Below are 12,949 nucleotides of genomic sequence, written 5' to 3' on the forward strand. Positions count from 1 at the left end.
GATGAGCACTGCCGGAGCCCTACAAAATGACCTCCAGCAGGCCACTGGTGTGAATGTCTCTGACCAAACAATCAGAAACAGACTGAAGGTAGCCTGAGGGCCCGGCGTCCTCTAGTGGTATGTCTCACTGCCCAGCACCGTGGAGCTGGATTGCCATTTGCCACAGAACACCAGAATTGGCAGGTCCGCCGCCACTGGTGCCCTGTGCTTTTCACACAACCCTAACCCTAACCCATTGAGATCTGATGTGTTCTCAAAGTGTTCCTTTAATTATTTTGAGCAGTGTATATATAAATATATATATGTATACGTGTACACACACACACACATATATTGATGTGGGGGTCTGTCTCAAACCCAGCTTTGGAACCACTATAAAAACATTGTTTAAAAAAGAAAATACAGCTTAAAGATGACAACAGTGGGAGCAAAGCACCAGTCAGATCTACATGTGACACTGTTTATTACAAATATTGTAAATGCAGTTTTTAATGCTCAACATCTTTTGTAGAGTTCATTTACAGGACTTTGCATCCTCAATTTGTAATAAAGTGATGATTGGACAAAAGAATCTATTTTCAAGTTGAAGTGACAGTTTCTGATTCAGTCTGTTCATCTCAACTGAGTTGAAGGCCATACAAGAAGGTTTAGTTATTTAGTTAACTGAAGCCTCTGCCAAAAATGTGTATTTGTGTGTTTTTAATTAGCCAAATGTGTGTGATTAGACACATTCCTTTTCATTTCAGTGAGGAAAACTGATTAAAACAATAAGGCTCTCACCAAACATTACACAAGAATAATTATGATGCAGCAGGGCAAGGACACGATCTGGAAAACAGACTGTTGTCAGAGGCTGACAATGAGAAAGTGATAATTGTGTCTCTGAATTATCTCTGACTGACAACATTTAAATAAATACAGTCTGTGAAGAAACGTTCTCTTGATAATAACCAATAAGGCGGCTGTGTGATAAATAATCTTTGGGATTTGGGGGATAAGAGGCCTCGAACTGGCAACATAGAAATGAAAACCGTGGTAGTGCCAATTCATTTTTGTTCTCCGTCAGCCAAGCAGCACAATTTTCCAAACGCCAGGTTTTTCGAGGGATTGTTTAAAATAATGTCGCAGTGATATATGTGGCACTTCCTTCTGTTCAGAATCTACAGTACATACAGCGGCCCTGTTTGTAGCATACATAGCATTATTACAGCACTAACAAAATAAAAAATAATACTGTTGCCATAAAACATAATTTGTTTATGAGCCAAACGGCTAGTAGAAGTGAGCTAAAGTCTATAAAGACAAAAATGGAGGAATTATTATCTGTATTAAGACATCTTGCATGCATTACTGATCCAAAATCTTTTCTCTTATTTTGATTGCAGCATTTGTGCCTTCAATTCATGGCATTATTATGTACAAGTGATAAGCAAGGTAAGTGATGATAACTTCCACACGATCCTATCAACAGAATACCTTTTGTGTGCTTCTCAGGGTCGTCATCACAGAGAATGACCTTCTATATTACAGTAAAATTGTAACCTCTGTCCAGCAAATAAAAACACAAAAAAAGACTCCGTTCAATGTGCATCTACAGCGTCACTGCTACTAAATAAGTCTGTTTAGTACAGCTGTACCCTTTTTTCCTATTGCAAATATAACATAGTACAAAAATTATCTGATTGCAGCGAATGTCGGTCCCCACTGGGGCCAATTCCATGGAAGACTGAAATCATCCATCTTTTGTAGAGTTTCTCTCTGGTGTAATCCATCTATCCCTCCTTCTGTTTGGCCGCATCTGCAGGAGCCACCTCCTTTTCCTTGGATTCAGGTGGATCTACAGTCTTGTCAGTAGGGAGCTCACGGTTCTCCTCTTTTGGGGAGCTGGGAGCTATTCCATCCTTTTTTTCACTATTGGCAGAAGGAGAGCTTTTCCCTTCCTTTAAAGGAGTTTTCTCATCCTGCTTTACCTCCTCTCCTGAAGGCGTGCCTTTCTCAGTAGCTTCTACCTTTCTCTCCATCTCCTTTTCGCTCGTGTCAGTAGCCTTCTCTTCTGTTTCCGACTTCTCTTCCTCTGCTGGGGCTTGCGCTTCTTCCAGAGGAGCCAAGTCCTCCTCTACAGGAGGGATTCCTTTTCCTGCAGGACTTGGAGATTTATCGCCTTCGGGTGCAACACTTTGCTCCATCATTGCTTCTTCTTCTTCGTCTATCTCATCCTCTAAAGGAGGGATCATCTGTTCTTCCCTCCCACCGGGGAATACCTTATCTGGGTAGATCAGCTTCAGCTGTTCCTCAAAGTAGTCCTCCAGGTACAAGCCTGCACTCCCCACTTCTGAGGTCGCCTGTACAATCAGTGCACAGACATGTCAGTAACAATGAAAGAGAATGTGTGTACTTTAAAATCACTGACCTTCGGTAAAACTCAGCTTAAGGTTCAAGAATGCACCTGCAAGTGTTTGATATGTGACACTAAGAGGAAAATGTGTTATCTCTTATAAAGGACATTTTATTAAAAAAAAAAAGAAAGAAAAGAAAGGTATTTACCTTGTAGTACTTTGCACAGTTGAAAAATATAAGCCTGACATCTGCAACAAATCCCTCTGGACTAGAATAACATTCACCATCTTTCGAGTTTGACTCGAGTTTCCTCTTCACTACTGACAAATCCATTGGGGTCTTGATCAGCTCTTTGTACCTTTTGGTCTCCTGCATTAAAAATGTATAAAAAGTTAAGCACCAAATACAAATGACAAAAGAATCTCAATTTTTGCCAAAACATATCTTTTAAGGTTTAATAAATAAATAAATGTCCTCACTATGTAGTTAGCAATTCTCCAAAGTCACCCCTAGAAACAACATAGTCATCTGTCTTTTCATTTTTAAATCATAAAAATTACTTATCAATGATCCTTTGAAAGAACTAATAGAATAACCTTTATTGCATTTTGTTTTTCATGACTTCCTTCCACAGTAAAAGAAGTAATATACCAGCAAAACAACAGCAGTGTTTCTTTTTTTGTTTTTCACTTTACTGACTGAATACAGTGCCTTACCGATGGAGAAGCAGGCTGCTGGAAGTCAGTGCTGAAGTCATTGCAGAACAGACGTAGTAGCAGCCTCTCACACTTCTGTGTAAATAAATAAGAAAACAAGGGAAAATTAGATTCAGCTGATTGCAGAGCTTAATAACACGACATTTCTTGGATGGGAGGTGATTGTGGGGGTCAAAAAATCTTTAGGTTCTGAAACATATTGTGGGCAAAAAAAGGAAACCGTGTGACTGAGTGTACCCTTCTATCAACAGGTGGGATTCTTTCAGAGACAGCCTCATCCTTGCTGTCGCTGTTGTACTCCATCTCAGGCGAGACGAGGTCACGGCAGAACGAACAGAACCACTCGCCACTGAGGAGGAGAAGAAAGATGAGGACACAAAAAGTTGTTAGGACACAAACCCCGCCACTTAATGCTCAACAGGAAAAAAACGGTACTGTGTCTGTCTGCACTGACAGGGCCGTCTGCACCTGGATAATACTTATGCTGTCACGACTGATCAAAAAGTTCAGGAAAAAGGAAAGAGTGACCCCAAGTGGAAGTTATTATACTTGCTGGCACCACAACAATCACTTTTAATCATCAATAATACTGAAACATTTAATTTCCTTAGAGACACACCGTCTCTAAGGAACCATATTACTTATTCTTCTTTTCTTCCCATTTATTCACAGGTGGTATCTAACATAGTTTTATCATCATATAACTGTGCAGACTCCTCTGTAAGCATTTAAGATCCCTGAGTCATTGAGAGAGAGTCTGTCTCTCACCTGGGGGACTCATTCAGCGTGGGAATGTGGCAGGACAGATGGAAAACCTTAGGACACTTGTCGCAACAGAGCAGCTCTCCTCCGTTCTGACAGACGGCACACCAGTCCTCGTTGGGATCTTCCTCTGGCTCCACTCTCTTCTCAGACTGCGGCTGTGCAGTGGGCTGAGGACGCTGCTCTTTCCCAACTTTGGACTCTGACCCAGGAACTGGGACTGGGACAGACACCTTCTGCTGCTGCCGGGGCTTCGACTGAGCCCCCGTGCTGCTGTCAGGCAGGCTGGACCCCACACTGGACTGCACCTGTAGGCAACGAAAAATTCAGGAGACAAAATAGTCCTTTAACTGAGAGACAGTATTAAATGCATTCCTTTCTGCAAATGACAATACACTGTCTCGCCTACACACCACATTTTGCAAACTAAATGACACTGACAACAACACTATAGCACCAAGTTTCAACAACTTTTTTGACTCATGTAACCCAAGTAATTCCTCTTACAAAATGAACTTCATCCTCGTCCTCTGGTTCATCCTTGATGACAATAACGGGCCCTGGCGATGACCTCCTTCGTCGTTTGGCTGTGGGGGCAGATGGCGGCTCAGAAGTCTGCTTCCATGAAGACGTCCTTCAGCGCATAGATTGCCAAAGACAGGAGAAGGGAGGATTGTGAGCATTTTATTTACATATATTATATATACATAAAAAAAAAAGACAACTATCAAAACATGACACAACTTAAAATAACTGTACGATAAGAACGTTGTGAAAACTGCAAGGTGTGAAGAAGATTCATAAATAGAGCAAAATTTTCACAGCAGTTAATGACCTGAAACCTTTGACAGCCCAGTTTAGAAATTTGAAACTTTTCTTACCCCATGCTTCTGTCTGAAGAGGATGGTTTGGCCATGGGGGAGTTCTGCCTTCCTTGAACTTGAGAAAAGAGGGCGAGAAAGACTTTGAAGAGTTGGAAGTCATGATGAAAAATATGAAAAAATAAAATATATTTTCTTATTTGGGTTGTGTTTCTTTCATAGCATGGAAACTGACCTGTTATGTGATTAAGTGTGCTTGTTTTGTCTGCGGTTGCTGAGGCTAGGCTTGGAGCGTAGCTGGGTTTAGGGATAGAGATGGTGATGGAGGGGACAGATCCGCTAGATTCACTCCTCTTCAGGAAGGAGGACTCGGGTAGGCCCCTCTGAGGAAAAAAAACATGGGTTATAATTAACTCACCATCACAGACACACAAAACAAGCCCGCACTGTCTGTTGAATCCTGCTGATGCCTGACTGATAATCTCTTCGGTCCCTCTCTCACCAACCTGGTGTAGTGTAGTCTGTGTAGCTGCTCCAGCAGACAGAGGCTGTGGGTAGCGGGAAGTACCCTGCAACACGTCCATGGGTTTAGGAGGGAAGCTGGAGCTATGGATCAGATCTCTCAGAGACTAGAAGTAGAGAAAGTAGAGTAGAGTAGGTTTAGCATCAACCACAACTCAATATGTCCCATTGTTTTAAGAGAGTGGAAACATTGAGGTTTTTGACTCTTGGATAAGCATCCTCTACCAAACTTCCCATGAGACAAGAAGCTCATGTTTGGCATACAGGAAGTACAGATCCCCCCACACACACAGATACATCGCTTTCTAATCTGTCTACCTGAACTCGCTTACCTGAGCAGGTGGGAATCCTGTATTGTGAAGCATGGAGGAGGTGGGGCTTCTGGGGTTAGGGTGGGAGCTCCCATACCTGCGTCCTGGTTGTGTCAAGCTTGGGGGTCCCTGGGAGGGGGAAGACCCTCCGTGGATGGGCCTGGTTGGGGGTGGAGGTCCGGGAGGTCCCGGGAGCCTGACATTCTGGTACCAGGACCAGTGGTTGGGAGGGGGCTGTCTGTGGGGCTGTTGGGAAAGCTTGTCAACCTTGGACAGAGGGGTAGTTGAACAGTTTAATCAATGCTAGAAGAGGCTGTTCTATGTTGACATTTTTTAATCTGTAACATCTATAACAGAAATATAAAAGAAGAAAAGAAATATATAAAGAGCACTGAGAATGTTTGACAATATTCGAGCTGTAAGCAAATGGTGCATATGAAAATTCAACTAAATTTAACCCTAATATCCTCATTTTCACCACTGACTAGCCAACTCGTGAGGGTATCAAAACAGCCGACTATGATGCAAAGTCCTACCTGCATCTGGAGCTGAGCCAGCGTGCTCTGTCGCTGCTGTGCTGAGACTGACAGGCCTCCAGTAGGTGCCTCTGCTCTGGGAGCTGCTTGGTGGTTGGGGATGGGCGGCCGTCCGGGGCCCCTTTCTACTATCAGAGAACCTGGACAAAACAAACAGACAATTAATGGGTAGCTATGAACTGTACCCCAGTCCTCTGGTTGACAGATGCTGAACCATTGTTGGACTCAGATGGACAGCTACATTCCTGGTATGGTTTATGAAATATGGTTTATGGAATATGGTTTATGGAATATGGTTTCTAATGATTTGCTGAAAGAACAAGTGATTCTTGGTGGTTTAAGGTTAAAAGAGAGAACGAATACTCCTCTACTAATGTCATACTATGTAAAATCTATTAATAATACTTAAAATTTGTCTCGCAGAACAGCAGGTAAAGCAATTACATGCACACAAGTGCTGTTGTCCATTGTTTCAAAAAGCTTAGTTTTAGAGAAGCTAATCTAATTTAAATGGCAGCCTATAAGTCAAACATATATATTCTCGCACTGACACATTTTTCAATAGCAGAGGCAGTAATTGTACATACAGGTGATATTAACCTAATCTAAATTTACTATTCCTGTCTAAGACTGTTCTCCATCAGAAGAAAAAGAAGTGCATACGCGTGCTAAAATTAAAAAGAAGATAATTCAGAAGAGAGAACATAATATTGTCAAGTGCAAACAAAAGATTAAGAAAAATGCTATTTAGGCCAGATGAGATTAATACACTGGAATACGTAGAGGCAAAACAATCTGTCTTGTTTACTAGATTCAAGAGCACACTGACAAAGATAACACAGAAGTACAGGATGGAGTGGCCAACACCTCTTTCCAAGAAACTGCTATGTTCTCATTAATGCGAGGACTTCCTTTAAAAGGAAAAGCTGTTCCTCTTCCCTTCACTTGAAGCTCAACTGCTGACATTGATTCTTACCAAGGTCTACATTTGTGGCCCAGAAACCAGAGCGACACTGGAAGCGAACAGAACTCTGAGGGACAATGGAGGGATTACAGCTGGCTCTCATCAGGTAGTGGATCTGGAAAAGGATCTACGAGACAAAAGGAGAAAGAAATTTTAGAAAGTGTGTCTCTGAAATTATAAAACTATTGTAGGATCTTGTCAGATAATCATTAACGAAACACACCAGTCTCTTGCAGTACAGGAGGGCTGTTCCACTATGGCTGCCTGTAGCCCATTTGGTGAAGCTAATAACGTGGTCCAGGTGCCTACTCAGGGAGTTAATGTCCTCCTGCTGCTTTTTCAAACCCAACTCATGGTCCTTAGTGAGACCCTGAGAGTACATGTGTATATCAGAAAACAAAATGTCACAACTGGCTTTGAAAAAGAAAAAAATTACAACACTACGCAGACTAAGTACACTGTACCTCAAGCTGGTTAACCAGAATCTTCCCTTTCCTGTTTATCTCCATAATCAAATTACAGATGGACTTCTTTATTTCATTAGTTACAGCCTTCCGGTTTTCTTCAACTTGTTGGAGTCTGAGAGAATCAAGGACAAAAACATCGTTTTGAATGTAATTAAATTTGCTAAAGCCAAAGTCTCAAAAGTCTGTGCAGTATTTCAGTATTCTAAACTCTGGTCAGGCTCCAGCTGTAGAGTATAACTTTACCCATTGCTGATACAGCTGGAAACTTCCTCGATGGCCTTTCTTTTCTCTTGTAACTGCTGCGTCATGTTCTCCAGATACTGCCGGTGGTTTCTGTATGCATCATCCAAAAACTGGTAGCTAGACACAAAGACAGTCAAAATATGTGATGAATGAATGAAAGCCATTCTTGCTTGGTAACAGACAATGGTGCTTTGACATTAATACACAGAAAAATCATGTGCTTAAAATCAGGAGTAGGCTTCCTAAATCATCCACAGTTCTCTAACAAGCTATATCATCATTGCAGGTTTTAAAGCACACACCTACCCGCACACCTACTGCCAGTTTCTATGGAGGATAAACAGACAAAATAAATTATTTTTATGGTAAGAAAAAAATTTTGGCGTACTTGTGATCTTTGTGCTTAAGGAGCTGACAGTCCCGACAGGTGAGTCTGTCGCACGTCTCACAGAACAGCTTCAGAGGCTCCTGCTTGTGGATGTCACAAAACACGGGCCTCTGTGTGGAAATACCTACTGCTTCTGGAATACAGATGAGTGAAAAACTTAAGAACACATAGAAATGCAACATCAGCTTACGCTTACACTCAGCTTCTTAGTAACTACCATGACCCACATCTTACCAGAGCAGTTTGTCTGCTTTACTCAGAACTCTTTCCCAAATAATGGATGACAGTGTCTCTTCTGGACGTCTGCCAAGGTGGTTCCTCCCCTCCCTTCACTTGTTGAGCAACCTAACTTCTGACTGTGCTTGCCATGCACTCTATAGCCTGCAGTCTAGAGCACCTAAGCATGTTTGCAGAATTGTCTTAATTAAATATTTAACAGTGTTCCTCCTATCACTTCAGTACAGCATGTACCATGAGTCATCACTACAGTACAGCATACAAAATGGAAAACATTACTTTTAGGTTAATCTTATTACAGAAAAATTGATGTAGACACACACTACCTGGAGACATCTCTTCCTTCTGACGTATGGTGTGATCTCTGGTGAACTTGACCCTTTGGTGGGCCTCAATGCATGTCACGCACAGAAACTCCACACACTCCACACAGTAACCTGTTGCTTCTGTGTTGTCATCGCAGCTCATACACACCTATTAAAAAACAAGAATTAAGAACAAAACAAAGGAAGAACGAGCAACTTAAAAGTCACCACTGTAGTATTTACAGTATAGAACCAAACTGCTGTGAGACGAAAGGCTTGGGATATGCAGGTGAGGACTGACCTGGCTGGTTTTCTCCACAGTGCTGCTCGGCACCTCAGCAGAGTCCTTGACAAAAAAATTATCCAGCACGTCCATCTCCCAGCATTCCTGTCTGCATACTGGACATCGAATGGCGCCCACTGGTGCAACAGATCCATTATACAAGGAGTCAGCTCACAACCATTTACATGATTTTGTGTAATAAATATACAGAGTTGGGAAGGAGCTATCTAGTATTAACTTTGTGCTTTTAGGATATCAGTCTTAAACTTAAAAACTCTCTAGCTTCTCTCCCAGCATTCCTGGCTGATTCACTTCTAGCTTATTATAAAGAGCTTCATCACAATCTACCAAAGTTACATCAATCACAGCTGTATCAGGGACCTACAAGACCTCATATCGACAGACACTATTCTCACATGGTTTGTTGCTGTCAGCTTGACCTTGCGAGTCACGCCTCGGGTCAGCACTCCTGAAGGGGGCAGGCAGGCACCTCTTGCAGAAGGAGTGGAGACACGGCAGGAGTTTGGGCTCTCTGTTGTGGAAGCTCAACTTGCAGATGGGACATGTGTCCATGAGCCCGAAGGTGCCTTGCTGTTTCAGCCTCTCCTCCTCGGCTGGTAAACTTTCTGCTTCGTTTTCCACGATGATGACAATGTCGTCGTTGTCAACATTTTCGGCACCTTCATCCATTTTTGTTTTTACAGCTGCTTCCCGATCTTTCCAGTCAACCAATCAATATAGCGTTGCGATTGGTAACAAAGAGCAGCCTATAATTTTAACTTAACGAGCCAAATAGGGAACATAAATACTAATACTATGCATTACGACATTAAAGACATGGCCATTTCATCTTACAAGGTGGTTTATTAAACTGTACGTTAACAGCTTTAGTCAAAGTCTTATTCTTTCCGTTCTGGAAGCTAATTTAGCGACGTAGCCCCTGTTTTAATTGCACATATGCTAGAGACAGTAAATAATGAATTTCCCCTGTTTGTTGCGGTTCTTATTAAAACAGACAGGAGATAACATTGCACAGTCACATACGAATTAAAATTATCCTACATACATAGCATTTGATGCTCATATGTCCATGGGAAATGCGACCATCTGTGCATTCGTAGCTCAAAACACATACCATATATTACCCAAGCGGCACTGCGGTGTTTTAAAGCTACAGCGCCCGGTTAAGGCCAAAATACATACTGCCGCTGGCAACTTCAAATTTGACATTTTCACTCACTTTTCTTATTATTATTTAATTACTCTCTTACTCTCTTCTGTGTGACTTTGTTAGATACTGTTGTTTTATCCCCCCCTCCTGCCATCAGTTATTTGCCTGTTTGTGCGGGTGGCTGCTCTGTGTACTAGGGAGGAGCCTTGCTGTGGTCAAAGAGCAGTGGAACATCCCCTTTACGGCGTATTTTACCATATTATGAACCAAGGTTTGGTCTTGAAGATTCACACTTTGAGAGAATGAATCTGACGGTTGAGAAACACTCAATTCCTTTGAGTGATGGGAACAGCATTCCTTTGATAGGACTGGGGACTTACGGGGATCCCCGCAAGGTAACACCCTATATTATTTTGCCATGTTTCTCATAGGACATAAACTAATAAACCTTTAATAACCAATAACTAATAACTAATAACTGACCTAGATGTCACATAAATGTAAAGATGTATACTGTTCACTGTTTGTGACACGTCAGTGTTGCTATTCACTCAAAATGTTTTTTTTTTTTTGTTTTTTTTTAAGACCCCTAAAGGAACTGCGTATGAATCGGTCAAAGTGGCTATTGAAACAGGGTACAGACACCTTGATGGGGCTTTGGTCTATTTTAATGAACATGAGGTGGGACAAGCAATAAGGGAAAAAATTGCAGATGGAACTGTGACGAGAGAAGACATCTTTTACTGTGGAAAGGTTTGCAAAATTTGCTTGCCTGTGTGAATCTATGAAAGGGGAAGTTCTTGTAGTCTTCCCACACAAACTAAATGGCAACAGAATGATTTCTGCACTTTTGCAACAAGTAATGCCTTTTTGTCTGAACTGATTATGCAGTTATGGAACACATTCCATCCCCCAGAATTGGTACGTCCTGCTTTGGAGAAAACCTTGAAGACATTACAGCTGGATTATGTCGACCTCTATATTGTAGAAATGCCCACTGCCTTTAAGGTATACATTTTTAATCTTTGCTTTATTGCCAAAGTTATTGCACCTCACTAAATATTACTAAAATACTATTATTTCCTGAAGCCAGGAGACACATTCTACCCCAGAGACGAGAATGGGAAGTACATTTATCACGAGACAGACCTCTGTGCTACATGGGAGGTGAGGCTTGTTGAGTCTACTTTTCATTCAAGAATAAAAAATCGTACTGATAATGTAACTAATGTATGGTCAATATGGACCGATAAATAGGTAATTAATTATAAAAAAAATCAGCTGTCCCTTTTCTCTTCACTGAAGTCTGTGAAACCTTTCATTCACAACCATATTACTTTCAGACTTACTACTGTCTAAAGGTCAGTGTGAAATGCAGAGAGACACAGATAATATTTGCCAGTCATTGGCCAGGGCTCAAGGTCAGAAGTGTCCCTGTAGAACTTTTCAGTTTCATTTGTTGCTTTCTGGCTGTGCCGCTCTCTTTACATCTCGGTCAGGCTTTGGAGGCTTGCAAAGACGCTGGGCTTGTAAAATCTCTTGGAGTATCCAACTTCAACAAGCGACAGCTGGAGCTGATTCTTAACAAACCTGGGCTGAAACACAAGCCTGTCTCAAACCAGGTAATGATTCACCTCTGTTCTGAAAATAAGGCAAATCAAAGGAAGAGAAAGGGCTGACAAACACAACAAAATGATCCAAGTCAGTGACTTAGTTTTATATTCAGTCTGTCTTAAGGGACTAATAAACAATATTTGTGCTTTTTTAAAACATAGGTTGAATGCCATCCCTATTTCACTCAGCCAAAGCTGCTGGAATACTGCCGGCAGAATGATATTGTCATTGTGGGATACAGCCCCTTGGGGACATCCAGAGATGCATCCTGGTACGGAGAGAGAAATGCATAATTATATTCAGCTCATGTATAACTAGTAAAAGTACACTGTGCTCTCACCCACAACAGTAATTTGCTTGCACAAGACTTTGCACTTAAAAAGATAGCATTGATCTGCAAAAATGTAATTTGCTGTGTAATAATAAAATACCACTCTTTTAAACAGGGTAAACCTAACATGCCCCCCACTGCTGGAAGATGAGCTGCTGGTATCAGTTGCTAAAAAGTATAACAAGACCACAGCCCAGGTGGCCCTCAGGTTCAATGTGCAGAGAGGAGTGGTGGTCATCCCAAAGAGCTTCAACCCAGCTCGCATAAAGGAGAACTTTCAGGTTTGTGTGTGTGGCTCTAAAAAGTACATTTTGCAAAGTCATTGAATAAAATATGAACTACGTTGTGACTGATGTGTTTTAAAACCTGCAGATATTCGACTTCTCTCTTTCTGAAGCTGAAATGAAGGCGATTGAGGAGCTGAACAAGAATATTCGTTTTGTGGAGCTCCTCATGTGAGTATAATGCATACTGTGTGAGTGATGTTCTGCTCCTCTAATTAACAAATAATTATCATTTCTCTCTATTGGCTCAACAGGTGGTCTGATCATCCAGAGTATCCATTTCATGATGAGTACTAGACACCACAGATGTCAAGACTTCTTTTAAATTTGATCAAAATAATTTGATTTGTGTTCACTTTATTGCTTTTACAACATTTTGTTTGACTGTTTTTTACAATTTACGATTTTGAGAGCATTTTTGTTGTACATTTAACGAAATATTTCTGATTTATAATTTACTGCAAGTTTGATCAACATGACTTTTATATAGCAAGAAATTTGATTATTTATACAGTCATTATATTTCAGACCAGTTCATTTATATTTTTTATTTTGGTTTTTAATTTTAATAGTACTTGTGCTTTATTTTTAAAAAATAATTTTGCAATATAACCATCTGTAACTGATTAAAAGGCAAATGGAAAACCGTGTTCTCTG

General features: G+C 41.1%; 2 protein-coding genes across 4 annotated transcripts; one reads left to right on the top strand and one right to left on the bottom strand.

The window, feature by feature from the left end:
* Positions 1-1,573: 1,573 nt before the first annotated feature.
* On the bottom strand, positions 1,574-10,335 carry trim24 (tripartite motif containing 24). 2 transcript variants are annotated; one of them, XM_041030027.1, is made up of 19 exons: positions 9,309-10,335; positions 8,911-9,029; positions 8,631-8,778; positions 8,068-8,200; positions 7,680-7,796; positions 7,434-7,548; positions 7,193-7,339; positions 6,982-7,096; positions 6,006-6,145; positions 5,491-5,715; positions 5,143-5,265; positions 4,872-5,019; positions 4,697-4,754; positions 4,323-4,449; positions 3,822-4,123; positions 3,291-3,402; positions 3,054-3,128; positions 2,545-2,706; positions 1,574-2,342 (listed from the first exon to the last, which is right to left on the bottom strand). In XM_041030027.1, the coding sequence occupies exons 1-19, from the start codon at positions 9,580-9,582 to the stop codon at positions 1,773-1,775; spliced, it is 3,210 nt and encodes a 1,069-aa protein (XP_040885961.1). In that variant the 5' UTR covers positions 9,583-10,335; the 3' UTR covers positions 1,574-1,772. The 2 variants fall into 2 exon arrangements, with proteins under 2 accessions (XP_040885961.1, XP_040885960.1); XM_041030026.1 differs by having other exon boundaries at positions 5,491-5,736.
* On the top strand, positions 10,295-12,942 carry LOC121176068 (aldo-keto reductase family 1 member D1-like). Of its 2 annotated transcripts, XM_041030028.1 has the most exons (9): positions 10,300-10,458; positions 10,649-10,816; positions 10,955-11,071; positions 11,153-11,230; positions 11,563-11,685; positions 11,839-11,948; positions 12,124-12,289; positions 12,381-12,463; positions 12,547-12,942. In XM_041030028.1, the coding sequence occupies exons 1-9, from the start codon at positions 10,366-10,368 to the stop codon at positions 12,587-12,589; spliced, it is 981 nt and encodes a 326-aa protein (XP_040885962.1). In that variant the 5' UTR covers positions 10,300-10,365; the 3' UTR covers positions 12,590-12,942. The 2 variants fall into 2 exon arrangements, with proteins under 2 accessions (XP_040885963.1, XP_040885962.1); XM_041030029.1 differs by lacking the exon at positions 10,649-10,816 and having other exon boundaries at positions 10,295-10,458.
* The last annotated feature ends 7 nt before the right edge of the window (positions 12,943-12,949 follow it).

Source organism: Toxotes jaculatrix, chromosome 22 (assembly GCF_017976425.1).
Source record: "Toxotes jaculatrix isolate fToxJac2 chromosome 22, fToxJac2.pri, whole genome shotgun sequence".
Taxonomy (NCBI): domain Eukaryota; kingdom Metazoa; phylum Chordata; class Actinopteri; family Toxotidae; genus Toxotes; species Toxotes jaculatrix.

Excerpts from the sequence above, each read along its gene's own strand:
- trim24 (XM_041030026.1), bottom strand. The coding sequence starts at position 9,582 with ATGGATGAAGGTGCCGAAAATGTTGACAACGACGACATTGTCATCATC. Across the intron at positions 7,797-8,067 it reads CTTAAGCACAAAGATCACAA|CTACCAGTTTTTGGATGATG; the intron begins GTACGCCAAAAT and ends CTTTGTGTCTAG. Across the intron at positions 7,097-7,192 it reads TCCTGTACTGCAAGAGACTG|ATCCTTTTCCAGATCCACTA; the intron begins GTGTGTTTCGTT and ends TTTGTCTCGTAG.
- LOC121176068 (XM_041030028.1), top strand. The coding sequence starts at position 10,366 with ATGAATCTGACGGTTGAGAAACACTCAATTCCTTTGAGTGATGGGAAC. Across the intron at positions 11,072-11,152 it reads AAATGCCCACTGCCTTTAAG|CCAGGAGACACATTCTACCC; the intron begins GTATACATTTTT and ends TATTTCCTGAAG. Across the intron at positions 11,949-12,123 it reads ACATCCAGAGATGCATCCTG|GGTAAACCTAACATGCCCCC; the intron begins GTACGGAGAGAG and ends TCTTTTAAACAG.